Source organism: Python bivittatus, unplaced genomic scaffold (assembly GCF_059951505.1).
Source record: "Python bivittatus isolate LINGU-HERP-01145 unplaced genomic scaffold, Pbiv_v1 ctg000210_np1212, whole genome shotgun sequence".
NCBI lineage: Eukaryota > Metazoa > Chordata > Lepidosauria > Squamata > Pythonidae > Python > Python bivittatus.
In genome coordinates this window covers 11232248-11259678 of record NW_028277053.1, presented here as the reverse complement: position 1 = coordinate 11259678, position 27431 = coordinate 11232248, and the positions used below count along the sequence as shown (strand labels likewise).

The window sequence follows — 27431 nt, the reverse complement described above, 5'->3', positions numbered from 1 at the left end:
GGGTAGAGGGACAAAATCTTCAAACTGCGTGGTATTTTAAACAAAGGGTTACATTCAGAAGGCTACATCCAATGTTACTCAAGTGTGTTTCTGCTCACACAGTGAAACCTTCTCCTCTCCTCTCCTTTCCTTCAACCTTCTCCTCTTCAAGAAATGGGAAAGAGAGGTGGGAGAAAGAATCCTTTTGATTCGTTGATACTGTTTGTAGAAGAAAGTCATTATTGGATACAACCTCTGAGGTTATATTTAAACTTTCTGAATATTATCTATTTGGGGAGTTGTGATTCTATATTGCCAAAGTCACCAGTAAGGAAATCTGGTTGTATTGTGACGTTGGAACAGGTTCCTAGGCTACATCCATACTCAGAATTTCTTAATCAAAAGACACTCTGTACTATGGTCCTCTATTTTCCTCCTTAATGAAAGTTTTGTGGGCGGGGGGAAAACGGAATACCCAAGATTATGAATAGAATATGTTGCCTGGAGTTCCCATAACATTCTGTGAACGAAGAGAGCTACCACATGAGAAAGGGTTAGCCTGAGGTCATTTAGAGTTCCTGACCATGGGATGTCCAACTTTCCAAGCCACGTTTTCTTCTCTGCTTGAAGATCTGAACAGCTGCTTTTCAGAATTACACATGAAGCAAAAAACTTTATTCGGCTGTGAACTAAAGAGAAGATCTGAGCAGCGATCATCTGGCTCTTATAACTAAATAAATCACGCTGTGAATATGTACATCCTGGAGTTTACTTTGCTCGCCAACAGTATAAACACCTTTCAACTGAAACAGACAACATTTGTGTAAAAGAAACCTGAATTCACAGCAGAAAGCTTACCAGAGCTCTATAACTATAGAAACAGATATTGTGTATGACTAACTTCCTTCCTTCATTCCCAAGCCATGAGATTGTATCACTTCCCTCCTTCCTTTCATCCCAATGTTTTCCCAGTACCTGGTAGATACTGGGGGATGTTTCTGTATCCTAAACAATTACTCTTGTTTCGTTATGCTACTGGTTGAAGAAAGTCTAAAGAAACCCAGTGGTTTCCCTGATCAGGTCTCTTCAAGCAAACAAGAAACCTGAATTCAAACCAGAAACTGAGTATGTGAACGAATACCTTCTGTTGCTTTATTTCATAATTACATTAATCCCTTAGTTATTTTTAGCTTAACCTATGGAACAGCTTAAGGTCCAGCTTCTTGAATTATTATGGCTCTTTGGCCATATTGCAGGATCTTTTTTTCTTTTTTTAACTATTTGAGATACTGGGAGATACTTGAGACTGCATCTAGCACGTTACGAAAGTAAAGCACATGCCACGTAGTGAACAATCTGGTAGATGTACTCTTGTACAAAAGCCCTGATGCAGATATTCAAGAATCTGGAACTGGTTTCAGTGAAGCTCCCTCTGGTTAAGACATGTGACAAAAGAGATCTAAGTGTCTAATTGATCAAATAGTCAAGAGACTGGGTTCTAGTACAGTAGAAGCATGACAATGATGAGGATCTCACATGCCATTGTACTCCTACCCTGTTTGCTCTATGCTGCATTGGTCCAACTGTACCTGGAATACCACGTCCCGTTCTGATCACCTCAATAAAATAAGGATGCTGAGGAACTAGGAAGAGTGCAGGAAAGAGCAATGAAACTGGTGAGGGGCTTGGAGGCTAAATCCTTTTCTGTTTAACAACTGGTTGCTACTGGTTGAAGAAAGTCTAAAGAAACCCAGTGGTTTCCCTGATCAGGTCTCTTCAAGCAAACAAGAAACCTGAATTCAAACCAGAAACTGAGTATGTGAACAAATACCTTCTGTTGCTTTATTTCATAATTACATTAATCCCTTAGTTATTTTTAGCTTAACCTATGGAACAGCTTAAGGTCCAGCTTCTTGAATTATTATGGCTCTTTGGCCATATTGCAGGATCTTTTTTTCTTTTTTTAACTATTTGAGATACTGGGAGATACTTGAGACTGCATCTAGCACGTTACGAAATTGGTACAATTGGTTGTACCTACAGTGTTTTAAAAACCCAAAGGGGTAAAGACAAGAGTCTATGAAGTTGTAAGGGGTGTTTCAGTGCACAAACACTATATCCATATAGGGAAGGATCGTACCATTTGCACTTACAGGAAAGGAAAAGTTTTGGACCCATGCTGACCCAAATCCAGAAATTAAGTCAGTCTTAATTGACTGAAATAGAAAGGACATAAAATGATTCACTGCTTTGGTCCCAATGAGGACAAGTTTTTTCAAGATTAGGTGATACCAAAGGTGAGCATCATTAGAAATACATTCTGAAATACGTTACACTTCCCAAATGTTAAGGTACAAGTCTTTAAAGATTTCAGAAGTCAAATGCCTTCAATTATTAGTACATTGTCCAGTATTAGGAACAGTCACGGAGTACCTGTAAATGTTTGACAATATTCACTACTTCTCTAGTTGAGTAAGGATAATTGATAATTCCTTGGTCGGCCAAGTTTCGGAGCTCTCCAAAAGCTGCTACCAGTTTCTGGAGAACTGGGTCAGGAACATCAGGCCCGTATTGCCGAAGCATTGCAAGCTCTGAATTTGGTTTAGGGTTATCAATTGCATGACAGCTAAATATATCGCCTGGAACAAGCAAGAACAAGAATGGAGAGAATGATGCCCTGCATGGTAGCATGTCATTTTTAGTACATAATAAAGAAGAACATCTGTGGTTCCCAAACTGTGCACTGTGGTGTACCACAGTGAACTCACAGGGGCACCACCAGATACTTTTAATTTTTGAGGAAAACACAACTGTTAGGTATTTCTTGGCCTAGGGTCACTGTAAAAAAATTACTGAGACACTAACGGCACCCTGAGTTTGGGAACCTCTGGTATATATAATCGGCTTACATCCATTTGTTCAGTGACTGTTCAAAGTTATGGTGGTGGTGAAAAAATGGACATAAACCAGTTCTCGAAGTTCTGGCCATTGCAGCAACCCTGTGGTCACATGATTGTGATCCTGGCACTTGGGTTCCTGGCTTGTGATCATGATATCACAGGGAGCTGCAGTCACGTGATTGCCTTTTGCAATCTTCCCTGCTGGTTTCCCACAAGCAAAGTCAATGGGGAAGCCAGCAGGGGAGGTTGCAAGATGCTCTGGTAAGTTGCTCCTGCTTTTTCTCCCACCCGCAGCAACCCCCCACCCACACGCAGTCTCTGCAGGCCCTCCCCCAGCCTGTGGCACCCCTGCACTCCTTACCTGTGTCTTCCCACTTAATGACCCGCACATCTTGGGGTTACAACGGAAACTGGGACTGCCCAGGATTGCCATCGCTAAGTGATGTAGTCATGTGACATCGTGCTTTATGACCACATTGCTTAGCAACAGCAATCCCAGTCCCAATTGCCGTTGTAACCCAAGGACTACCTGCATAATTTGTCCAGTGAACTTGAACAGGAATGCAAACACGCACACAAACTTTTCAACTCTAGGAAAATCTGGGCTCATTATGTTATAATCAGGTCCTGCTCTGTTTCTCCACTGATGGCATTTCTCTATCATTTGTAATAGAACTGTAAAAATTCATAATCTCACAATTTTCTCCCTAGAATATACATTACTTTAGTTCCCTAGGTACCTGCTGCTTAACTCTGATGCATCTTTTATTAAAACTAATTTGAAGGATTTAGCATGGTTTTAGCTTTAGTATGGTAGCTACTGAGATGTTCAAGGCCAGCTTCAAACCAAGGGCGCAACATGTAAAAACAACCTAAGTTGAACATTGAGGGACTGTTGCTCATTAGTAGAATGCTTGTACTTTACAAAGGTCCCAAGTGCAAGCTTAGCTGGCTTACTACCACTACTACTACTACTTCAACATTCATCATTTCTTATTTTTTACTTACATTCTTTTTTGAAAAACATTTTCCTAGAAAACTTATGCATGGGCCTAAATATGATAAATGTATATATTTTTTCCCAAATAGCAAAGGAGTAACAGAGTCTAAAAGAAAGAAATGTTTTCAGTACAACTAAGCTAGTAGCTTCCTCGATGTTTTTTTCCCTTCAACCAGACTAGTGAAACCAAAGTAGTATTTTTCATAGACAGGTCCATAAAACAGAAGCTTTATAAAAGCTGCCCAGCTTACCAAGTGTTCCAAAAAAGTCATTGCCCAAGAAAGGAAACCCTGGTCTGTTTGCTAAAACAATCATCCTAAAATCAGGATGAATGACTATTACATTCTTTCTTCCATCCGCAGCAGCAGGATCTGGAAGATGCACAAGCAAAATTAGCATTTTTGATCCAACAAGGCTTTATTCCAATGAGAAATGTCACACTCATCAAAAGTTGGTCGTCAGCTAATGTGTATGGAGTCCGTATAACAACATAGCAATCAGTTTCCATAAACTAGAAAGCTATTAAACTACTTGAACTCCTTTACTTGAATTCTTAGAGACACTTTAATAATAACAGTGGCAAGAATACAACACACTATTTAAGTCTTCAGGTCAAACAGCAAGCTAATAGGCCAAACTACATATTACTTTAGGAACTTGGGGCCAAACTGTATGCTATTTTAAGTATATAGCCAGTAGCTATTTATACTTTTACTTTTTATTCCAGAATAAAGTTAAGGAACCAGATCTGGATCAGAAGTACTGAAGGCAAGGGGATTTTTTATGGATATTTTTGCATGTTCTATGCAAAAGATCATGTAAATGACAGGTGTGAGTGCCCATTTCTGACTGTAATGGGGAGTGTTAAGTGAAAGGGTTTTCAGAGTTAGGCTCCCTGTCCACAATAGATCTCCCTGGGCTTACTCTAGAACAAAAAGCTGCTAGTTTGCCCACTGGATTGCTGCTTGTATTCTTGAAAAAAGGCTGCATTTTCCTTGATCACTGTATCATTTTCCTTGATCTTGATAGCTTCATATTAATTAATAACCACTCCCCTCCATTTCTCTGAAAAATTACATTTCAATGTGCTTATTGCTATATTATAAACAGCTTTTAATTTATTTATCTGCCATAAATTCAGCTATTGGAATATTTTCTCTTTGGGACTGCTTACTAGAAACAATGTGTCTCCCGTCAGATAGAATCATTTCGCCACTTTCCACTAAAGTTTTTAAAATGCAGGTAACGTTTGTTGGTGCCTTGTCTGCCTCATCGATCATTAGAATGTGCCCCTTTTTGACAGCTTTCACCTAGAAAAAGATGATTTAGACAACAAACATTCACAGAAAAAATATTACTAATATTAGAAACCTAGTGTTTCCAGCCTGGATGCAAAGGTCTGACCAGGCAGAGGGGTCCCATTCTAATATAATGGGTTTTGTTTTTTTATTGTTATGGACAAGACAAGCAATGCAAAAAATACTCCCAGGTCATGCCAACAAAGAAAGTAAGATCCAAAATCTATTTCACACATTTGATGAATGTGGGTCAGAAGAAAACGGTCCTGTAAACATTTTAGGACACAGCTTTCTTAAAACTTGAGATGAACACTGAATTTATCAAATGTTCATCTTAGAGAGAACTACACCGTGAAGTCATGGGTTCCTGGGTTTTTAATAATGGAAATTATAAGCAGGCTTTCATTACAAGAGACTTACTAGTGGAGAATCTTCATATACAATTAGGCCATCTTTCACAGAAGGCTGAAGTGTAAGACTCTGCACAGTGGTATCTCTAGGACAGCAAAAAAGATGCCAGGTTTTATTCAGAATCAAAATAGGAAAGCTGTTACACAAAATGGGGATTGGTCTTACTTCTAAGTAGGACACAAGACTAACATATTAAATTGCAATGTAGAATATCCCATACTATGTCCTTATAATGCACACAGACACCATTAATAAACTGCTCTGAGCGTTAAGAAAAAATGCTTATGGCTATTATAAATAACACATTGGTGTGGAAAAAGGAACAGAAACAGATATATTGTTGTATCAGGATATTTAGTTTCATTGAACATCTACACTGAACTTCCTTCATTGGAGAGATTCACTTTCACTGGAATGCACTGTACACTCCTTAGCTGTTCTCAAAACACTAAGCTGGTTAGGGCTCGTATGGGAGGCGATCCATCCAGGGATTGTAGGCTAGACTGGGAAGAAAAAAGGTGATGGCAATCCACTTCCACATTGTCACCAAAAAAACCTACATAGACATGAATCACGAGGAGACTTTACTTATTTCCTAAAGTAGCTAAACAAACGCTACATTCATTTTAACACAGCTAGACTTCAAAAGCAAATTTTAATGATTTCCAAAAAACCCACCTCATATTTCTATCAAGGACATAATGTATTACAAACAAACTGAGAGAAACAGTACCAAAGAATAGAACAGTATAGGTTGCAGTGAAAGCTTATTTCTTTATTATGGCTTGTCTATATGATAGTCAGTTTCAGTTATATTGTATCCATCTTTAAACAAGAGATTTGGTCTAAATATACATCCTGCTTTACTGGATCTCCCAACCAAATCACTAACTGGATCCACACTATTCAGCTTCAGTAATTCCAATTAACTCACTTGTTCCTTTCACCAAAAAATTTGAGACCGCATACATGGAAATGTCAAACATGTCTTGGTGGCATCAAGACGCTGTTGGGCTATCAGGCCCTAAACAACTTTTTTTGATATCTCAAATGATCCACCATCATTGAGAGAGGAAAGAGGGAAAAGACATGACCACATATTGTAGCTAGAGACAAAGTAGTTATGTTGAATGAAAAACTCTTATCTTGACCAAAAAATCCCCACAGCCCCTATAAAGAGATCATTGTTACTAGCGTTCTCTTAGTTGTGTGGTTTTAGACATTTGCTGAGTTCTCTTTAGAAGTATTTAGGCAATGCACATGGTTATTTCCTCATTGCATTAGTGCCATATAAACTAAATATCTTTACGCTAGAAATAGGATCAAGCTTCTTTCGTCCCAGACAGCTTGAAATAGATAGAGGTTATCTGCTGCTGACAGATATATATGTGACATTGCTAACCAGTAATAACCACCAAAAAAGAAAAGAAAAAGGAAACTCCTTCCTGAAAGGAAGCAGGAACAGGCCATCTATCCATCCCAATGCCTGATGACTAAAGCAAGGGAAATTTTTTTCATGGAAAGTGAGAAATATTGGGGTGAAGCCAAAAAAGAGATGGAAAGATCCCAACCGCCTGCATCATTTCATTATGAAAAGTGTGTGTGTATGGGGACAGGAATGCCGCATCTGCAAATATTCTGTGCTATTTTCTACTCCCTAATTCACAGTGGAATGCAGTGCTTCTCTTTCTCCTTCGGTCATTTTTGCAGGTCACCAACCACTCTCCTTTCTAAAGGCAAGCATATGCCACAAACAGCCCTTATACTGATCCTGGCATTTTGATTCCAGTTTGAGAAATCTAGATGCATTAGCAGATCTGTAATAAAGTAGTTCTCCAGTCCTAAGGCTGAAAAATCTAGACTAATACGGCAGTGCAAAATGCCTGGAAAAAGCTGCATGGCGTTTTGTTTTGAGCAAATCCTTCTCCTTGGAACGTCAAAGCAGCACACCCTTCGGAACGGCTGTGTGCACACACACACACACACACACAGACGGTCAGGGACTGCTTTCAAAACAGCTGCACCAAGCCTTCAAAGAGGGGGGCTTTGCTTGCACTACTGTGCGTTGAAAGTGCCCCTTTCCAAACTTTTGGCCTAGCTCTCATATTTGACAGCAAGAATCCCACAATGAAATGCAAGGCTCACCTGTGGAGCTGTAAATATTCTCTTGGTCGATTTAACAACTGAAGGAATCTGTCAACCACTTTATTTTTCCCCACACCCTGCAACAACAAAGCAAGCACAATGAGGAATGTTTTGGGAGAGAACGTAGGATGAAACAGCCTATGAAGGCACTTAATTTGGTAGCTAAAGTGGGAATAGCCCTCAGATTCTGGCACTAAGACTCCAGGCCACGTCATCTGATATAAATGCAAAATATAATCAGGCTGTATCTGACATAAAACCAATATTAACTCATGGGGCTCCTTACAAACAGCTTTAATTGTATCTTTAAATTAAAAGGATGAGGGTTTGTCATAATGTTAACGGCTGTAATGCCCTATGGCTACACAATAGTTTATAAATAAACTTGAAATTTAAGTTAACAGTCTATGAATATTTTTCATACTATAATTCATCAACTGGCTTATGTCAACTCACCTATAGCAAAATACTAGTGAGGCATTTATTTTGGCTTGAAATCCCTATAAGCTTTCAGACAAGCCAGGCTTTATTAATGCAACACAATTCTCAGATAATTATTTTATAGATACAGACACACACACGCATATACAAACACACACATATATGTATAGCTTCTCTTATATATGACTTCAATTATGGCTAATGGGAGTTGCCGTCTAACATATTGATGGCATCTCACTGAGGAGAATGCTCTAACCGCTTTATTATTTCTGGCAAGGGAGCAGCCAGAATTTATTTATTTTTATTCAGAAGTCAGATCTGTAAGTTCAATGAAATTTACTGTTAACTAAATATACATAGAGGCATACATCAAACTAAAAAAAAAATGTGTACGGTATTTCTAGGTAACAGATATATATCTGTCATCACTTGCCAATTAGTACTAGATTCTATGCCTAGGGAACTGGAAAATATGTCTACAGGAAACTTGGCTCAAAATCTTGACCCTGGGCAGTGGATCAGTGGGCTAAATGTATGAAACATGTTTTTACAGAAATATAAACGTATATAAAACATGTTTGCATAGAAATCACTCTTCTTCCCACCATCACCCTGGGAAAACAAATTCAGGTAGGTTCAATATACTGTAACTAAATGAGGGAAAAAATTGAGGACAATGATAACATCACTTTTGGAAGTGTCCTCAAACCCGAAAACAGTACAGAAATGCTTCCTAACTAGAAAATGTTACCCATTCCTTGTCAGAGATCACTTAATATAACACAACACAGCTGCTTTCTATTCTCAACAATATCCTTCTCTACTCTACAAGAACAAATTCTATAGTACAAAATAATTATTGATTTTAGAAGATGGTTCCCATCTTAAGACATGCTTGGTATATTCACTTCAACTTTATTTATGGAGAATACAATGAAAAAGTTCAAGGTCTTCACTCCCAAGACACAGAGCGTATGGTTTCATTCCATTCCATGAAGTTGTTTCTCTTTCACAATTAACATACTTCTTGAATTTCATGAATGGAGAGTACCAAGGCCTTGCCTATCAATAACATGTGAATTGCTGTTGTTACTTTAATTTGCATTCTTCTTTTACCTAGAGACGTTCAAAACTTACATGCTATTATATATTTCTTTCTAAACTCTAATATACTTTTTAAAACCATGCTTAGTCCATGATTCATACACACATTTTGTAACTACGGTTGGCCCTCAAAATATTTTATACCCCTAAAAACAATAGGTTGAAACCAGACTCAGTCATGTTTTGAGCAATGAAATCAATGAGACGCAACCAAGAAGAATAAAGTAATCATAGCATAAGTAAATTTGTAGCTTACCTGTTTTTACAAGAGTAGAAGAATCAATCAATCAATCAATCAATCAATCAAATATACATATCAGCTAGAAATTGATATTTGATTTTTCTTACCTGGTTGCCAACTAAAAGAAGATGTTCCCCAAGCAAAAAGTCTTTTAACATATCTTCCATCACCATCATATGCTGTAGAGGAATGAAACCCATGTTTTAAAATTGAAGAGAAAATAAATTAGTAACAAAACAATACTGAGATATTAATACTGTAATTTTTAGTACACTTTAGGCAATCCTTCTGAGTCAGCTATACACAATTATACTCATCTGGAGAATCATTAATATGGTTCGCTATTCTGGGTTGAGGCATCAATGGAAGGGAGGGAGGGAGGGAGAGAAAGGAAGGTGCTTTGAAGCCTGGGGGGTGCGCAGACCAGTGGAAATGCTGCACTGGGAAATGCTGTTTAGAACAAAAAGGAGGCACCAAGCACCCTGCTTGCTCCATAAAATTGGTCCAGAATCCTTGTAGGGCTAATATCTGAAACAACAAAAATGTTCCAGATTTTGTTTTTGCTGAAACAGGGCTGATCTAGATTGGCTCATCAGAACTTCCAGAACATGATGTGCTTGTTTTGGATTTAAAACAGAACACACTTTGCAGTTCATGCGCACTCTTACTTAGAAGACAGCAATAATGCCCTATAGGATCTTGGATAGGTTACAGAAATGAGCTGAATATAGTTCATGACATACAACAGAGACAAATGCAAACTTCTTGGCTTAGAAAAACAGAAATCCATGGCACAAGTACAGAATAGAAATTATACCGCTGTGTAATAGTGCTTGTAAAAATAGCTTAGAATTTAATTTTAGTTAGTTAAAAAATAAAGTTAAATCATTAAGGTAATACGCTGTGGAAAAGACAAATGCAATTTGACTACACCAACAAAGAACTGTTTTGCAATTATGGGAAGATCTTTATTCTGTCTTGGTTAGCTCCCACCTCAAATGTACAGTTCTCCACACTAGAAGAAAGATGAGGACAACTAGAATAGGCTTAGAGAGGTAGAGAGGGGACAAAGAACTGTCCTATGAAGAGAGAATGAAGGAATTGGGTATGGTTAATCTTGAGAAGACTGAAGATTGGGTCGTCCTATCTTATATCCTATCCTAATATATTAACAATACTAGGTTCTATTAACTCACTTCAATTTTTGCTATATGCACAGATTCTAAAAAACAGCAACATCACTGTCATATCTATGATGATCCTAACAAGCAGGAAACAAGTTTTTCTAACCAGTACAAGAATAGGAGTGTCTATAAAATCTATCCTTTCATTTACACCTTTGACATTTTCATCTGCAGACATCAGTATACAACACACACACACACAAAAGATTGTTTCAAAGCTGAATAGACTTAGACTGATTAGATAGTAGGCCTCCAATGGATAATTAGGTAAAAAAAAGAAAGCAGTATCAATGGTGTATGGTCATTACAGATGTAGAAATACAGAAAAGTTACTCATTTCAAACACCCAAGATATTTCAGGAAGGATCCCTCAGACCCAAAAGGGGACCCACAGAAGACAACCCTTTAGCAATGAAGCAGTATGCAAGAAAATTAGAACAATGTTTACAATGGGTCCCCCATGTGCTGCTACGGCATCAAATGTGTCCCAGATTCCTCCCTTGGTACCTTGCTATGCCTGACTCTTTTCAACCAGTTTAAAAACAAGGAATTGAGCATGCTGTAAACCAAAGTGCCAACCCCTGGTATTTTATTTCCAACAATCTCTCTTGCCCATATATTGGTCTTGTATGTAGCCAATCTTAGGAAACAAAAATAACCCAGGGCTGGAATGGAGGAAAAAAGTAACATTAAATAAGCTCAGATGGTAGGGGATCCTTTGGAAGTTTGTCAAGAACCAACTTGGCTACTAGTAAATGGGTATTTTGTGACTGACTGCATTCATCATGGCATAACTTTTGCAATAGACAGGCCCCTACCCTAACAGCTATTTTGGGGTGCCTACAACATGATCTCAAAATGCCAAATGTGCCTGTTTTGGAGAGGGACCCTGATTCAGAGTACATCTCAAAAAAACAGTGAAGAGGTTTGGTCTCCAGTTATCTGAAAGAACAGGAGACCAGCACTTACTTGAGTATTTTCATAGAAAAGAACATCAGGCACTTTCATGTTCTCATAGGGGTTGTAAACTGGAATGCTGACACTCCCAATCTTGAGGATTCCTGAATTAATTTCACCTGGATGTTCACACAAATTAAGGATCATTACTTAGTGCACAGATATGCACAACTATTTCCATTCAAGATGCAACCAAATCTTTAATTTTAGAAAGTCCTTGAGAAAGACTTCAAAGTAGCTTTTGAAATGTTACTTAATCATAGGTGTATGATTCTGGCCTTTTAGGAGACAAGGATGTAACCATGATTTGTTCTGCAAGGAGGTTTCTTTTCCTCCCAATCCCAGTTGTGGAATTTGCTGATGTAGAAATCTGTAAAAATGCAGCTGGCACGAGAGACTGTGGACCAAACTACACACTACTCTAAAAAGCTATTACGCTTTTCATATATTTTTCATGCAATATAAACACTGAAAATATCATTTCAAGTAGATCCCTTCAGCACCTAAAATTCACAATGCAAATAATGTAAAAGTAGTGATTCATTTGTTGCAATACAAACAACATGTGCAAAGCAACTGATCTAGATTTACACTACTGCAGGGAACAAAGGGTTAAATGCTTCTACATGCACACTAGGATCTAATCTGAATCAGGGTCTCAGAACCTATTGTACATATAAAAAAGTTGCATGTTGTTTAACTCTTCTAGGTGTAGAAATACAGAAAAGTTCACCATCATGAAAACTCTTAGATATTTCGGTAAGGATCCTCTAGCCCAAAGTAGAGAACACAAATCAAAATATACAGTAGTCAACTATTTACCCTAAATCATTAATATTGGCTTCCAATAGGGAAATAGCTTCTTGTATTTTTAAATCAGCACTGAATATGAATCTATCCTGTTACTGTTCCCCATTGTATCAACAGGCAAATTATTTATCACTAGCTCTTGTATTGTACATCACCAGCGGAACAATTAAAAAAATGTAACAGTCATATAGTTATACACTATAACGCTTGACAATAGAAGGTGATTTTTAAAAATTGCATATATGTATTCCCATTCAACAGAAATTCCTGCCAGAAAATTTCAGTGGATTATTTTAATACATTTTTGGCACAGCAGACATAAGCGATCAAGCAAAAACAGCTGTGGTCATTATCACAGTGTTCCTTTATAGCATGAAGTGGACGTTTCAGATCTTAGGAGCAGCCTAACTAAATGTCCGTTAAAGATTAACTTAGCTTAGCTTGTCTTAACGCTGAAAGCTGCAGTGTAATGGTGGGCAGGGAGAGGATATCCTGGCAATCTGCTCCCAGTTACATCCCATCTATCCCCTGCTGAGTTCTATGCAGCTCACACCAATGAGAGTTAAATCTGACCCTAAAGCATCACTGTAGGTGGCAAGGCTCCAAGCTCCAAGGACTCTGTTCACTTCTTGAAGACAAGCAGCTCAAACTATTCCCAAAAAATCGAGCAAGACCATGCCAGCTAATTCCATGGAACCTGCACAGCCAGAATCCAACTCAAAGCAAATCCAAATGACTTTATCCAACAGAGGCCAAGAATAATCTCACAGTGGCCCTGTGGACCCTTCCTACCCAGGAGGAACCGAGTCACCTGAAACAGGACTGCTGGCGATTTGGTAAGGGTAAAGAAGTAAGTACTTTTTATCATTGCCACAAGGTAATCCTTAGGAATCCGTACTAAATTTTTACCTGTGCCTGGTTGGATTTACTCTTTGTCTTCCTCCAGGGATGCTTTAGAGATCTCTTGCCCTGTTTCATTTCCCAAAGTTCCTCTGTAAACCAAGGGACCCTCCAACATCCATACAGAGAGTCTACGCAGGTGTGATCTGATCCAAGGTTGTCACTGACTGCTCATTTGGAACACTGACTAAGGCCTTGGTTGAGCCATGCAGTGTGGCTTCAGAAACTACCCCACATTCCTTCTAGACCCCCCACTGGGTCAATTAAGCATCTGGGGCAGACTGATCAAATAGGTCATTCCTCTATGCACTCATTTCCTGCAGTCAAAGAGAACTACCCGGCTAACAGGGAGGGATCTCCCTATGACAAGGGACTGATGACCACATCCCCCAGTGCATGTCACCACTGCCCTAATACAAAAACCAGATCTAATGTATGACCTCCACTGTGAGGTAGGCCATCAACAACCTGGATTGGGTCCATGGTGGCCATGAACTCCTGAGCCAGTTCACAGTCCAAGCCTACAAAAGGCAAGTCCTGCAGAACCATAAGCTTGGGGAACTCCACTTCCAACTCGCTAGAGCATCATGTACTTCAAGTACAGAAGCATCTATGCAGCAGGGAGGCTGGTATCCTAGTAGCAAACCCATCTAATTTTTATGTTCTAACTTCATAAACAGGGTCCCACATCCAGCCGTCTCCGAATCAACATCCCAGGAAGCCACCAGAACCTTTTGGATGTTAATGGGTGAAACAGGATTCCAGAGTTAGAAATATGACAGGATTGTGCCCAGTTTGTACATGTAAGGTTTACTTAACAAAGGAAAGGAAGAATAATACCAAGAGCTTACAGCTATAGTCTCTTCCCTCCATTTTCTGGGTATCAGCAGAGCTTGATTCGATCCCAGCATCCAACAGGATTTTATGTAAGGCAGATTTTGCAAGATTGGGTAAAAACCTAGATACACAAAAAAAGGGAAGGTTATTTCAGTAAAAGAAATGCTGTTCTGCAGACTTCTTACAGGTGACCAGATTCTACAGTGATCTTTTCACATCTGAATATTATCAGCGCATTGTGCCTTTCTTAGATTACTGTCTTCTAACTGTGCTGGATGTCATTCCCATGCTCATCCTGGCTTTACCTGAAAGGAGTTATAGCCCAACACATGAGGAAGAGATCAGGTTGGGAAATGATGGGCTCCTATAAGAGCTTTAGATACATCAATCCTCATATGTGTGCGCGCAAGTGTGCATGTGTGAGCATTGTTTTCATTTTGCCAAAGCCTGGAAGTGGCAAAGCAAATTCTTTCCACTACTTTCCAACACAAAGCATCTATACTGATGTCAGCCTTGTGAGGTAGTCCAGACAAGAAGCACACCCAGAAGTACTAGTTCTAACTTCATTGTAAAGCTACATTAACAGAATTTTGCAAGTCTGAAAGTACATCTCTCCCTCCTCACCTTTACAGCCTAAGAAACTAGGGAGGGTCCCTTCTGAGATGTTTGCCATGCTCCCATTCCTTCTGCAGGCTAAGCAGCCTCTTATCTGACCACTGTCTAGTTCCCACATACCATTACAACTATGAAACATGATTAAGTTCATTATAAGTTGCTCTACTAGGCAAACCAACATTCCTCTCTTCAGAAGAAGTTGGAAATATATGTATTTATGAATGATCGGTGGGGTGAATCTATGGTCCTCATATCTCACTCAACTACAACGCTCAGCATCTCTCACTCTGACAGGCTGCTGAGAGTTGTAGTTTAGCAATTTCTGGAAGAGTAAGAAGGAAGAAAATCATCCTCCTTCCAAGAAAACATCAAACAAGGCGACTGTTTCCCATTTCTGAGAAGCTGGAACAATTGTGATCCTGTCAAGGATACATTGCTATGTTTTGTCACTGCAGGATCATTGACAAACCTATTCCTGTTCTGAACAAGGCCTGCAATTTTGCCTTGGCAATTTTGTAATCATCATGGGAATACAATGAATCTCATCTAGCTGATCAAATGTTTTTTGTCAATGACTTTCAAACTGTGAAAGAAATAAATGACATACTTCCAGTGTTAAGATAAAACAAAATACCTATTAAAAACCTACAAAAACGTACCTGGAAAGACAAGCTTTATTGATAGCGTGGTGGAGACTTTCGTCCGGGTAGTGAGAGAGTCGCCGACAGATTCTCAATAACTGGCGCGTAGATAAGGATGAAGCTAGAGACTGTGCCTGTCAATGGGAAATGAATTTAATTTTGTTTATCGTCACCTGTGAAGCAGAAGAGAGAATTCTTTCCAAAGATGCAACACTTTACAGAAGGAACCTTTCCCAGTCTGGTGTCCTCCAGGGACCTTCAGGAAAAATGCTATTCAAAGGCATGGCTTGACAGAGTTTCCAGTACTTTAAATGCAAACCTGATCATGGTTTTGAAGGGCAGGCAGGACCAGGTGCCTTTTGTTATTGGTGCCTCTGGCTTGTGAAGAAGACAATATAAAAAATGCCTTCACCCTATCTTACTAAGGGCTTACCTGAATTCAGGCCTGGGTGCGTGAACATTAATAGTAATGTATTACCCTGCCACTAACACTAAATGTAATTAACCAGGATGTGGAATCAGAATTTGAAGCTGAGTAGCAAATCCTGATCAGTATTAACAATCAGGCAATGCAATGCTGTATTACTATTGTGATAATTAAGAGAGTTTCTTCCACAGACAAGAAAAATGGGAATGGAAGTGGTGGAGATTAAAGAATACGTGATCCAAAGCCATTATCTGTGGCTTTAAGAGTTCAAGGGTTAAGCCTGCATTGGCCTGGCATGTTCAAATGTTAAGAGTAATCCAGTCTGGTGAGATTAATGTCTTATTAAGCTGTCTAGCATTGCCAGACAGATGGTATATCCTGGGAACTAAAAAAAAAAAAAAAAATTCACTGCAATTTTGCCTTCTTTCTCAAATGCCAACCTAATCTGAAACCTTGCCATGAAACAGCAATGCTGTGGCTAAACTCCAACCTGCGTTAATTAGCTATTATATTTAAGTCAACAATTGAAAACCAATCTTTCCATCAAGACAGGAATTTTTCCTGAATTTGTTCTCCACTGACTTTCATTTTCTCTCAGGGCAGAAATGAAAACAAAACACTGCACTAGAACGCTGTGAAGACAAGCATCCAGACATTCTCCAACTTCTAAATCTAGCTCAAAGAAATTTAAGCCAATCTGTATCCAACAGGAACATTCATTGTTAGGACCTAGATCATGTTTAAGGGGAAGAGCAATCTGCACACTGAACAAGTTAGCAATTGCATTTGTGTTCTGTTATTACCACCTTACAGAAGAATCAGCACACATCTGGAATCTTGCAGATAATGTCTTCTCCCCCTATTGCAAGCCGCCGCGGAGTATGCACCTAAGCATGAAGTTCAACTTCCAGCACAAGCAAGCTATTTATATCTTCTTTCTGTGGATGGCCTGTCACTATTCATCTGTAAGAATCCCCTCCCAGGCTGAATGTGACTCACTTCTATGTGATAGCCTCTGGACATTTTGCCATTTTAAGAAAACTCTACTGAGAAGTCCTACTTTTCAGACTCACTCTCTGTAAACAATTTAGACAGAAAATGGTATCGACATGAAGCTCCACGTGCATTTTTCAAGACTGACCACGTTTCCATAACAGTAAACATCTAACTATTCAGTGTGTAGGCTATTGATACATAAAGTGATACTCCATACTTACACAGGGACTTAAATGTTAAGACACGTTAAAATGTAAGATAAAACTTCTCTAAGAAACTCAAAATAAAATTGCTTTCTGAGATTCTGCAAACTCGTGATGGCTTAGCCAAAATGGTGGAGTTTTAGGGATCTGATGATGAAAAAGCAAGACAAAGGATCAAAATTGAAACATCAAAACTCACAGTGGGATCATTTGTCTCACGAAGTTTGTGTGTTAACTTCAATAACTTCTCCACTGCGGCACCAGGTACATTTGGAACCTGAAACAAATATATGTATAAACTTCCTTCTGTGGTCATTGTGATGTAGACAAATCAACACACACACCTCAAAATGGCACAAGGAGATTTAAGAGAAGTGTCAAGTGATTTGGGAGGGAAGTTAATACAAAGAAACATGTGGGAGGACCAAACAGGCCAGTGAACACTGAATGTGCTGAAAAGAGAAGGAATGGGGTATCTTAGGAAATCACTGGTTTGCCAGAGTGATCAACATTCAACAGCAATCTTCCACACTGCACCATTTTGTGTGCTACTTGAATACACATTCAATGCACGCACATATACAACGTTAGCCCAGTTAGTCTAGGGGTAGATAAATATAAACAGGACAGAATATCAAATATGCAGGCCAAGCCCAGTTAGTTCAGCTTCTTGTACATTTATGACTTTGCCATAACCAATTCTGCGAACAGAGAGGAAGCAGGACAGAACAAGCAATGACCCAAACAGATGCCAACGTCAAGCTCTGGAGTCACTTACCATCTCTTGAATAACTAGAATTTCTTCACTCTTGCTTAGTGGCTTTACATAATGGAAAAGGAAAAGAGTTAAGAGCTCCGGGCCCAGCCACTGCTGAGTGGTACTTCCAACAGGAGGAGGCTCTGCCAGTGCAATTAGTCTGAACGAGGGGTGGATGGGAAAAATGGCCCTAGGGGAAAATAATTCGTTTAGTTGTTTGGCCTCGCACAGAGCTGAAGGGTGGCTGTGTGTTGTTCAAAAACACGTTCTGTTTCTGCATTTCTGTTCATGATTTGATCTCAAAATAAATACCCAAGCTAGCATTTTTTCACACTACTCTAACTCATTAGCCTGGGCAGATTAGCCTAACCAGGCACAACAGGATTAGATATGAATTAAACTCCTACTTGTGCATGCCATCTCTCTCTACTGTATTTTACCCAAGTCAACTAATTCACCTGGAAGACTTCCCTTAACTACAGATTACCAGCTGTTAATTAACCCTAACGGCTTTGGAGTAAACCAGAGCAGTAAACAGATACCGCACATTTATTCGATGAGAATATGCTGCCTTGTTCCAAAGCTGTTAATCATAAGTTTCCTGGTTTGGACAAAACGGGAAGCCATAGTTAACTGAAGACTTCCTGTTTGTTTGCCAGTTCACCTAAGAGGGTTGTATTCAGAGGCAAAAGACTTAGTCCTACTTTGCCTTGCAGGAACAATATGAACAAATTATACAGCAGCGGGCAATCTTTTTTTGGAAAACACAAACAAAAATGCGAAAGAGTAAACTGCCTGTGGAAAACAGTCATACAGATCAAAGCCTTGAAGTTCGTAACAGTTATTTTTAGCTGAATGCCGCAAGCCTCAAAGCTAATCCTTTACTGATAAACATGGACAGTGAAGGATCTGAAAGAATAATGTGAAACGGGAATGAATGACAAGGCAGTTGTCAACATGGAGAAGAACAGCAACCATCAGAAGATAGCAACCAACAGGGCATCTGCCAGAGGGGGCAAGGGGATCTAAGGAACATCATGACATCATTGGGCTAATGATGTAAATTATGTGATGTGCATCATGATGTCATCAAACAAGTGGCGCAACTAGTATAATTTATTTTGGTCTTTTGGCTGATGACCTCATGACAGATGTGATTTCACTGTGGTTGCTTCTTGAAGCTTATGGCAACCAAGCTTATTACAAAGTATTTTTGAAACAACTGTCTCCTGGGTCATCAAGAACACTCCTTTATTTAAATCCATTTTATTTTTATTATTAAGTAGGATGCTTGTTTCTGAAAACCTTTTCTCTAAGGATATGCAACATTAACAATCCATACCCCATCACAGTGCAGCATTCTCTAAAGCAGTGTTGTCCAAACTTGGCCAATTATGGGAGTTGAAGTCCACTCATCTTAAAGTGGCCAAGTTTGGACAACACTGCTCTAAAGCAAGGGAACTAATTTCCAAAACAGCATAAGTGGTGGCACAAATACACATACATATATAAATCACAGCTAAAGCTAGCAACCAGGTCCCTTAAGCACCAACATAAAAAAGCACTTTGGCACTGTAATATAACCTATTTTATCGTTGTTCTCCACAGGGTAAAAACCCATTCGCATTACTCTGAAAAGGTTGTTTCTCTACTGTGTAAGGAAACAATAAGTCCACTATAAAATAACACCGGTTCCAGTTTTTTGTTCAGTTTCATGTATTTCAGTTTCGATCCTTTTTCAAAATGTGGCTCTACAAACCAAAATTTTAAAAGTGTCAAGCAAGTATTATGGATAATGTCAGAATTGCTACATGATTCCTGGAATTTGGATTATGAGATTCTGCTGTAGGCTGCCAGGGTTTTGATTGAAATCCACCAAGCATCGTGCCTGATCACAACATTATCCCCATTATTTTCTTGACCTCCATAATAAGTCATTTGAACTCTTCAATGCCACAGACCCTCACTCGCCTCTCCAAGATCAGAACGGACCGTTCCTGTTAGCATTCAGGAAGTCTGTTCAAACATTGCTTTTTCAAAAAGTTTTTGGAGCAAAGGACAACTTGATTGGAGACAACAACTGGGTTAGGATTGATTTAAGGTGGCTCATATGAAGTTCTATTACTGTTGCTGTTTTTCCTGTATTCATGAGCAATAAGCCACCTAGAATCTTTGGATCAGGAAGCACAGAAACAGGAGCAAGCAAACACTGTTAAGAAAGAGAAATTGCATGGAATTGCTAAAGTCAAGACAAGATTGAAAAGACCAAGAAAATCCTCTTCTAGAGCTACCTCCAGACTGTTCAGATCTCCTAAAAACAATCCATGGACCACTGCAAACAACTTGCTGAAATATTTAGCTGACACTAGAGTAATTATGCATAGATCCATAGTACAGAATTGTTTAAATAACAATGATCTGCATGGGAGAAATGTCAGAAGGAAATCTTTTCTCTGACTTCATCACAAAAGTCGTTCAAATTATGCAAAAGAAAACCTTTGGCCACAAGCATACAAGACACATTTAAAGAAAAAAGGGTGAAAGAAATAACACCTTGCACAAGTTCTTAACATGGTTCTATTATGCTCTGGAGTTGTGTGACAACCAAAGACAGAGGAAATGTTGCGTGGATGGAAAGAAGAATGGATTCAACTAAATAGCAACTTAGCCTAGAAGTGGAAGAAACTGAAGCTGAAAAGAGGTTGGTGAGACAACAGCCAGAAACATACCTCCAAATCAACATGAAGAACCTAAGGAAACAAAAATAAAAGATTCCGGAATGGCCCTCACAGTCTCTAGGCTTGAATTTTACTGAAAATCTGTGGAGAGATTGCAACCATGCCATATGTGCAAAGAGACTGAAGAATATTTTTGAGTTGGAAGAGTGTTGTAAGGAAGAGTAGGGAAAAAACCAAAAAGAAAGAGTAGAAAGACTATTAACTGGGTACAGAAAAAACTTGAAAGCTCTTAATTCTGCTAGAAGAGGTATTATAATGTACTGACTGAATGAATGTCCACACTTCTCCCATATTCACTGTTTTCTTATTCTGAATTGTAAACAACTGCACACAAACATCATTGTACCCTGTAGAGGCCGTGTTGGCTTCTGTTCCCATACAGATTTGTTGAAACATACTATTTGATCAGGAGTGCCTGTAGTTCTTCATGCAATTTACTACATAGAGTTTGATCAGGGCTTTCACATAGGAAATAAATGAACACTGCAACTTTTACAATTAATATCTTTTTTTCATTGTATAAATTTCTAGATATCAATCGCCTCCAATATTACTAATTTACTGCTACTTAACTGACTGCTTTAAAGTCACTTTAAAATGACATACTAACCACAATGTTCCTGTTGCCTACGGCTGCTTAAGATGTTTATACAGGAATTCAAGAAAAGGCACAGCTTTAGAGGTTACAGTGAAATAATGTAGTGAAATACCTAACAATCATCAGCAACTGTGCATGTGGCTTTCTTTATAAGCAGTGTGGTTTATAAATATGTAAAACAAATCCAGATCTTCCTAAAGACATAAAGCAAGTCTTTTACTCTTCCATGCCCATATGAAAATTCAATTAATTTTAATACCTAGCAGGTTACCTTTGCTGTAGTTCCTCATCTGAAAGATGCAGCTGTTCTTGTAGCTTTCGGTATCTATCTTCCCTCAGCAACCTGGTACCATCGTAAAGTGTAATCTCTCTATCATGAATCAACCTAAAGCAGATTTTGTGGAATAAATAAATAAATGGAGGTTCCCATCACCCTGGGTTTTCTGTGAACATATATCAGGGCTGGGCCTTTAAGCAGCATTCCTGGTCAGAAATGGAGTGTCCACCCTCAGCGCAATGGGAGGAAAGCTCTCACTGGAATAAATCATGCCAAGTTCTCACACTTGGAGATATTCTGCACACGTGTTGCAATTATGGCCCAACAAGGTACATTATGCCTCTTCTCAGATGGAAGTGTGAACATGCCACTGGACTGTGTGCATGGCTCAATGATTACATCCCTTTTTAACACTCCGCAGACCTATCCATAACTCTTGTTGTACTGACCTTTGAAGGACAGCTAGTGTGCCTGGATTGACCCGGTGAATACCATCTAGAATGACAAGCTTCCCCTGGAGGGCAGCTGTTACCAGTGGAGAAGGTCTCCAGGAGGTGTCCCCGTTGGGCAGAGTGTACCTTTGCTGCAGGAGATCTCGAGCTGTCATATCCTATAAATAACAAGAACAGCACCAAAACTGCAATTAAACTCAGCTATATTTGGCTGCCAGTGCAGAATTCTTTAAACAAATCATGGCCCCAAATGCATGAAAGTGCTTCTTTATTATTTCAGCTATCTTCTCAAAACAATGCTTGGAATATTTTCTTCTTATTTGGACAATTTATTGAAGAGCGCTGCTAGAAATTTCCCTGCGGAAATTTCAAATGAAAAGCAAGGCTGACCTATGAATAGCCACCTGAGCTGGGTATATATTCGTGTCTTTGCTTCAGCAGCACAAATATTAAATAGGAGCACTAAATAAGATGAGTATGTGCAAGGATACACAGATATTCATATTAAAAAATTGGTACGGGCAGGCCACTTTTAAGAACAAGATGAGTTGTTAAAAAGGTGCTATCAATAACAACCTTCCCTGAAATGCTGTATGGGGAAAAATCAATTCACTTCAATCAGGGTAGGAGCTTGGTGTTAATCAGTACATTCCAAGGGAGTAAAATCCATTTTTTCCAGTAGATGAAAATCAATTTATTGCAAAGAGGGCTTTGGTTGAAATCAGTTTCGCTATGAGCATTCTTCTTTGTACTATTCAAGTTAGAGGTCCAGCTTGTTTCCTGCTTACATAACCCATTAGGCTAGAGATTAAGCTACACAATCACTGAATTTTTAATAGTTGAAACTCCCATCCTTGATGCAAATTGTCCGATTCCTATTCAGGTCTCTTGGCTGTAAATCATCATCATGATCTGCCATTGCCCAATAGGGCTTTATGATTTTGAAATATAGCTATCAAATTCTACATCTCAAAAACTGTGCATTGTTTTACTTTTCAGTTTATCCCTAAATTTACTAACTTAGCAGCTCCCCACTTGTGATCTGGGAAGTGCTGGAATCTGCCTGGGTATGCTACTAGGGACAAATAAAAATAAACATAGATATTGCTTAAAATGGTTGAAATCTTATGAGATAGCCAAATCTCACAAGGTTTTGGTAGTCTCACACAAAATCTTGCAACATGTCAGTATCAATTGAGTCTTGGGAACCTCATGAGACTATGACCATTTGTGTGTTTGTGTGTGTGTCTGTAAATGTGTATGTACTAAGCTAATTTAACATGTGTCTACACATACCTTTTTGATGAGGGTGTATCAAAAGCCAGGCCCCATAGACCTATCACAGTATGTTTTATTAATTATTTTTTCCCAAAGAAAATGTTACTGTATTTAGGAAAGTTCAAAGGTCATGCACCAAACAAGTAAGGAAGTGTTTAGAAAAAAGGCCACACGCGTTTAATGTAATTTATATAATAAATTGTCTATGGGGTAGGATACCCTGTATATAAACATATATAATTATATAACTGATTGACTTTATTTTTTAAAAAAATGATCATAAAAAGATATTCATTTATATTTCAAATTTGTCACTGCCCAACTCACTGCAGAGCGACTCTGGGCAGTGACAAATTTATATTATATTTTTAAAATACATTTTAAATACCATACCTATTAAGGACAGCAATAAAAATCAGCTGCCGTTTAGAACAGAGTAACAATTCAACAGCCTACCTTTCACTGAGATGCTAACTTGCTTCAGAGCAGGCAAGAGAGAAAGAGAGAGAGAGAGAGAGAGAGAGAGAGAGAGAGAAGGTGGGGGCGGGGAGAACGAAATGGCTACGTCCTGAGAAGTCTTACACCAAGTATGGGGAATATTAAAGAATTTACCTGATAAAGCATGATAGGTTCTATGTGATATCCCAACACAGCTGCAAACGCCTTAGCCACAACAGTTTTGCCACAACCCTGAGGGAATGGAAGAAAGAGGAAACATTTTGAAAGGGTCATGCAAATAATCATTCCAACTGGAGAAGCAACAGTGCCTTTCAGATGACCAACTGTGAGAAAATGATACAAGCAAATATGTTTATTAAATAAAACGGTGCATGCTGATGCAGATTGGAAGGGTGCAATTCATACATTTACAACACGGTACTTACTTTTTGTCCAATCAAACAGATATCCTTAACCATATGAGACTGCATCATTTCAGCCAACAGCTGTTCATGGCTGGAAGTTTTGACAAACCCATCTGCTTCAGACCTCTGGCCTGAGAGCTGAGCCCCAGCAGGAACCTACAAGAAAGGTTACAAGTATGAGTCAGGGGAAGGGTGGTAGGTCAACTTAATATATGTTATACCATGAACTTGATACTTAATGTCCATAGCACAATGTTCATTAAGTTGACCTTTAACCCCTTCTTTACTCATGAATTGAAGCTGCTATCCCATTTTAGTTCTACTTCCACTTCCAATTAACCTAACTCGTTGTGATACCCAGATTTTGACAAACAATAGTTATTCTTTATTCAACGAATTTACTTAACAAACTTCTACAGCAACAACTCTTAATACAGCTAGTATTCGTTATTATTAGTAGTAGTAGTAGTAGTAGTAATAGTTGAAATTATCTATAGTTTCATTATGATTGAAATAATACAGTTTCAAAGCACTTTATGATGTTGGCTCATTTCACCAAGTCATGGATAAAATTTACCACAGTTTGGGGCTTCTGTTTCAGACATCATGTAAAGGATAGATTTTGACTTTTCAAACCGTAAATTACTGGAGTTCAGTTTATCTAAAGAACAGCCTTATTGGATATGAATTTGAATAATCTGAAAAACCCTTTTGCTAGGAGGGTCACCTGCAATCTAATCTATTGCTTGGTTTTAATGCCAATCTTTAGGGACTGCTAAGAAGGAAGGAAGGAAGAAGGAAGGAGGGAGAGACGGAGGGAGGAGAGAGATGAAGGGAAGGGAAGGGAAGGGAAGGGAAGGGAAGGGAAGGGAGATGGATGCATGCATGGAAGGAGAAAATGGAAAGAAGGAGGAAGGGGGAAGGGGGAAGGAGGGCAAAAAAAGCTCTATCCTTTCCCCACATTAAATCTTTAAATAATTACCTGAAATGTCACAGTTTCTCCAGCTATCTGAATGGTAACATCAGCCTGCAAGCTTTTGTCATCCTCCCTCTTCTTCACATTTATAACATTTGTAGGAACAGAAAATCTTCTGGAATCTTGGAGCTCAAATCGCTAAGAAATACAATTTTTTTTTTTACATCTTTGAGGTGTAAAGCAATTGTTAAAGGTTAAATTAAATAATACCATTTTTCAGAATCTGAGATAAGGCGTATGATGCTTAAATTAGCTCCTCTGAGGAAAAGCAAATGAGCCAATATTGTATATGGGGTAAGAACTGGATATGCAATATTAAGCCCTCAACTTGGAAATATGTCTCATTAGATGCATTAGGAATTACTTGGTAAGTTGAAGATGAGGCATAAAGTTCATCTTTTTAGATCAGAGGAGTGCAGTTGAAGGCCCAAGAGTTATAGGAGGCCGTGGAAATTCTTGGCTGCAGCCCTTAAGTAATTTTCTTAAGCAGTTTTCAGCTTTTATTGCAAAGGAGATGGATTTTAAATATACAACTTGAGAGTACTCATAGGGAAATTACAGTGAAACTTTATTTTAATGGGTGGGGAGGTCTATTACTCAGGACTGCCCTCTGAATCAGAAAATATGGCATTGCAGGGAATTATGTCATTTGTGTCATGGCGTCATTATACAAATGATGGAAATCACAGCAGAAATCTGTTCCTCTGCTTGCAAAGTCTGTTGCATCAAGAACCAATAAAATGAGGCTTCACTGTATATATACTTTGTTTTAATAAAATCAAATTTAGTTTTTAAGCTTGGTCGCTAAAGCATTCAAAGGCCAAATCTGATTCCTGCTTTAGAGAACTGTACCATCAACCTGTATATTTTAATCAATTAGTCTATTAAACAAACACAAAGTCCTTCAAGAAAGTGCTACTATGTAATCATTATTTTATTCAACAGAATTCTATAAAGAAAAGAAACTTGGAGAGTCTTTTCAAATGCAGTTTTCACCATTTTTCCTTTCTTACCCATAAAATAAAAACAAAAACTATAAAAGCCACAGGAAAAAAATAACTGGAATATGTGTTTGGTAAAACCACAACAACATATATGCAGAATAAAAAGCTCTTAGAATATTTCAGTTCTTGGAACGTAAAGCCAAGAAAACATATTTTATCAAAACATGTTTCCGTGCCAGGGAAGCATGAATTTCTCATCCACAGGCTGTTACATTCTAACACATTAAAACTTTCAACAAATTAAGAAAACAGAGATCAAGGAAAGGAAGGAATATTCTCTCCAGGCCGAATTAAGTTTTTGCAGCATCTTTTTTAACAGGATAGGAATTGAACTCTAATTCAGTGAACACTTACTTTTAAGGCATCTTCTACAGCTGTCTGGCCTTCCTTCCCTAGCAAAACATTATATGGATAAAGCCAGTTGATTATATGCCGCACTGACATCATAGGAAAGGAGTTCTAAATAAGAAAAAAAAAAACAGAAAAAGCAGACCAATGTAATATACCTGAAAGAAGACAGTTACTAATCCATGGTCATTAACCAGTATTTGCAATCCCAAGGTTAAATAATAACTCTGTAAACCTTATTTGTTGAGATTCCAAGCCTCTAGTAGCTTGAAGGAAAACATCTCTAGAGATTAGGAAAGAATGAATGTGTATGTCTCTGTCTCCCTCCCTCCCTTCCTCTTTCTTTTTTAATAGCATTTTTCAAGGCTACATCACACCCAGTTGGGATATATGTGTATCTCAATCACATATAAAGAGGCAGGGATCTGAGTTTGTAGAATTATGGAAATGACATAAATGGATGCAAATGACCCAAACCACAAATGCAGATTTAACAGGTATTTCGCTTTAATGGACCCACCCACCCACCCACCACCACAACTGGTCTGCAAAATCAAAGTTCTACTGAATATTTAGATGAGTTCCATTAAAAACAAGAGTAAGTTAAGCCTTAAATATCTACTGGGGAGGTTGTATATTAGGAAGTGGTTGGTTATAAAACAAAAACAAATATTCAAGAAACAATGAATGAGGATTTCCAAACATGATCAGAGGGGGGGAAAGGGTGAAATGGAATAATACATAAAAATTTGCAACACTGATTCACAAAACGGATTCAAGTAGGTCTGCACTTTGTAATGATCAGAAGTAACAGGATAGATCCGAATACTTTCCTCACTGCCAAGTTCATTCTGGTACTAGATCAGAACAAAAGTGCTTGTGAGGACACACTGTAGAGAATTATTACAGGGAGAACTTCTCCCAGGCACAAATTCATTTTATTGGACAACTTTCCCCATGTTATATACTACTGGCGCAAAGCTGAGTTTAAATTAAATGAGTTTAATGCTACGCTCTTAAATACTCACATCCAGACAAGATAATGACTAGA

General features: G+C 38.5%; 1 protein-coding gene across 3 annotated transcripts in view; it reads right to left on the bottom strand.

Moving 5' to 3' along the window:
* The window catches only part of VWA8 (von Willebrand factor A domain containing 8), an 88173-nt gene that overhangs the window by 43763 nt on the left and 16979 nt on the right, over nt 1–27431 (bottom strand). For all 3 annotated transcript variants that reach the window (XR_015795917.1, XM_088139487.1, XM_088139488.1), the window contains exons 9-25: nt 26387–26491; nt 25035–25166; nt 24074–24208; nt 23802–23879; nt 21909–22069; nt 21454–21567; nt 17868–18036; nt 17289–17366; nt 15482–15597; nt 14222–14328; nt 11673–11779; nt 9627–9698; nt 7734–7810; nt 5598–5673; nt 5054–5189; nt 4131–4250; nt 2413–2618 (exon numbers count right to left, since the gene is read on the bottom strand). Coding sequence is in view for 2 of the 3 variants with exons in the window: in XM_088139487.1 (XP_087995613.1) it covers nt 2413–2618; nt 4131–4250; nt 5054–5189; nt 5598–5673; nt 7734–7810; nt 9627–9698; nt 11673–11779; nt 14222–14328; nt 15482–15597; nt 17289–17366; nt 17868–18036; nt 21454–21567; nt 21909–22069; nt 23802–23879; nt 24074–24208; nt 25035–25166; nt 26387–26491 (1989 nt within the window). In the remaining variant the exon portion in view is untranslated. The remainder of the gene's footprint in view (nt 1–2412; nt 2619–4130; nt 4251–5053; nt 5190–5597; nt 5674–7733; nt 7811–9626; nt 9699–11672; nt 11780–14221; nt 14329–15481; nt 15598–17288; nt 17367–17867; nt 18037–21453; nt 21568–21908; nt 22070–23801; nt 23880–24073; nt 24209–25034; nt 25167–26386; nt 26492–27431) is intronic.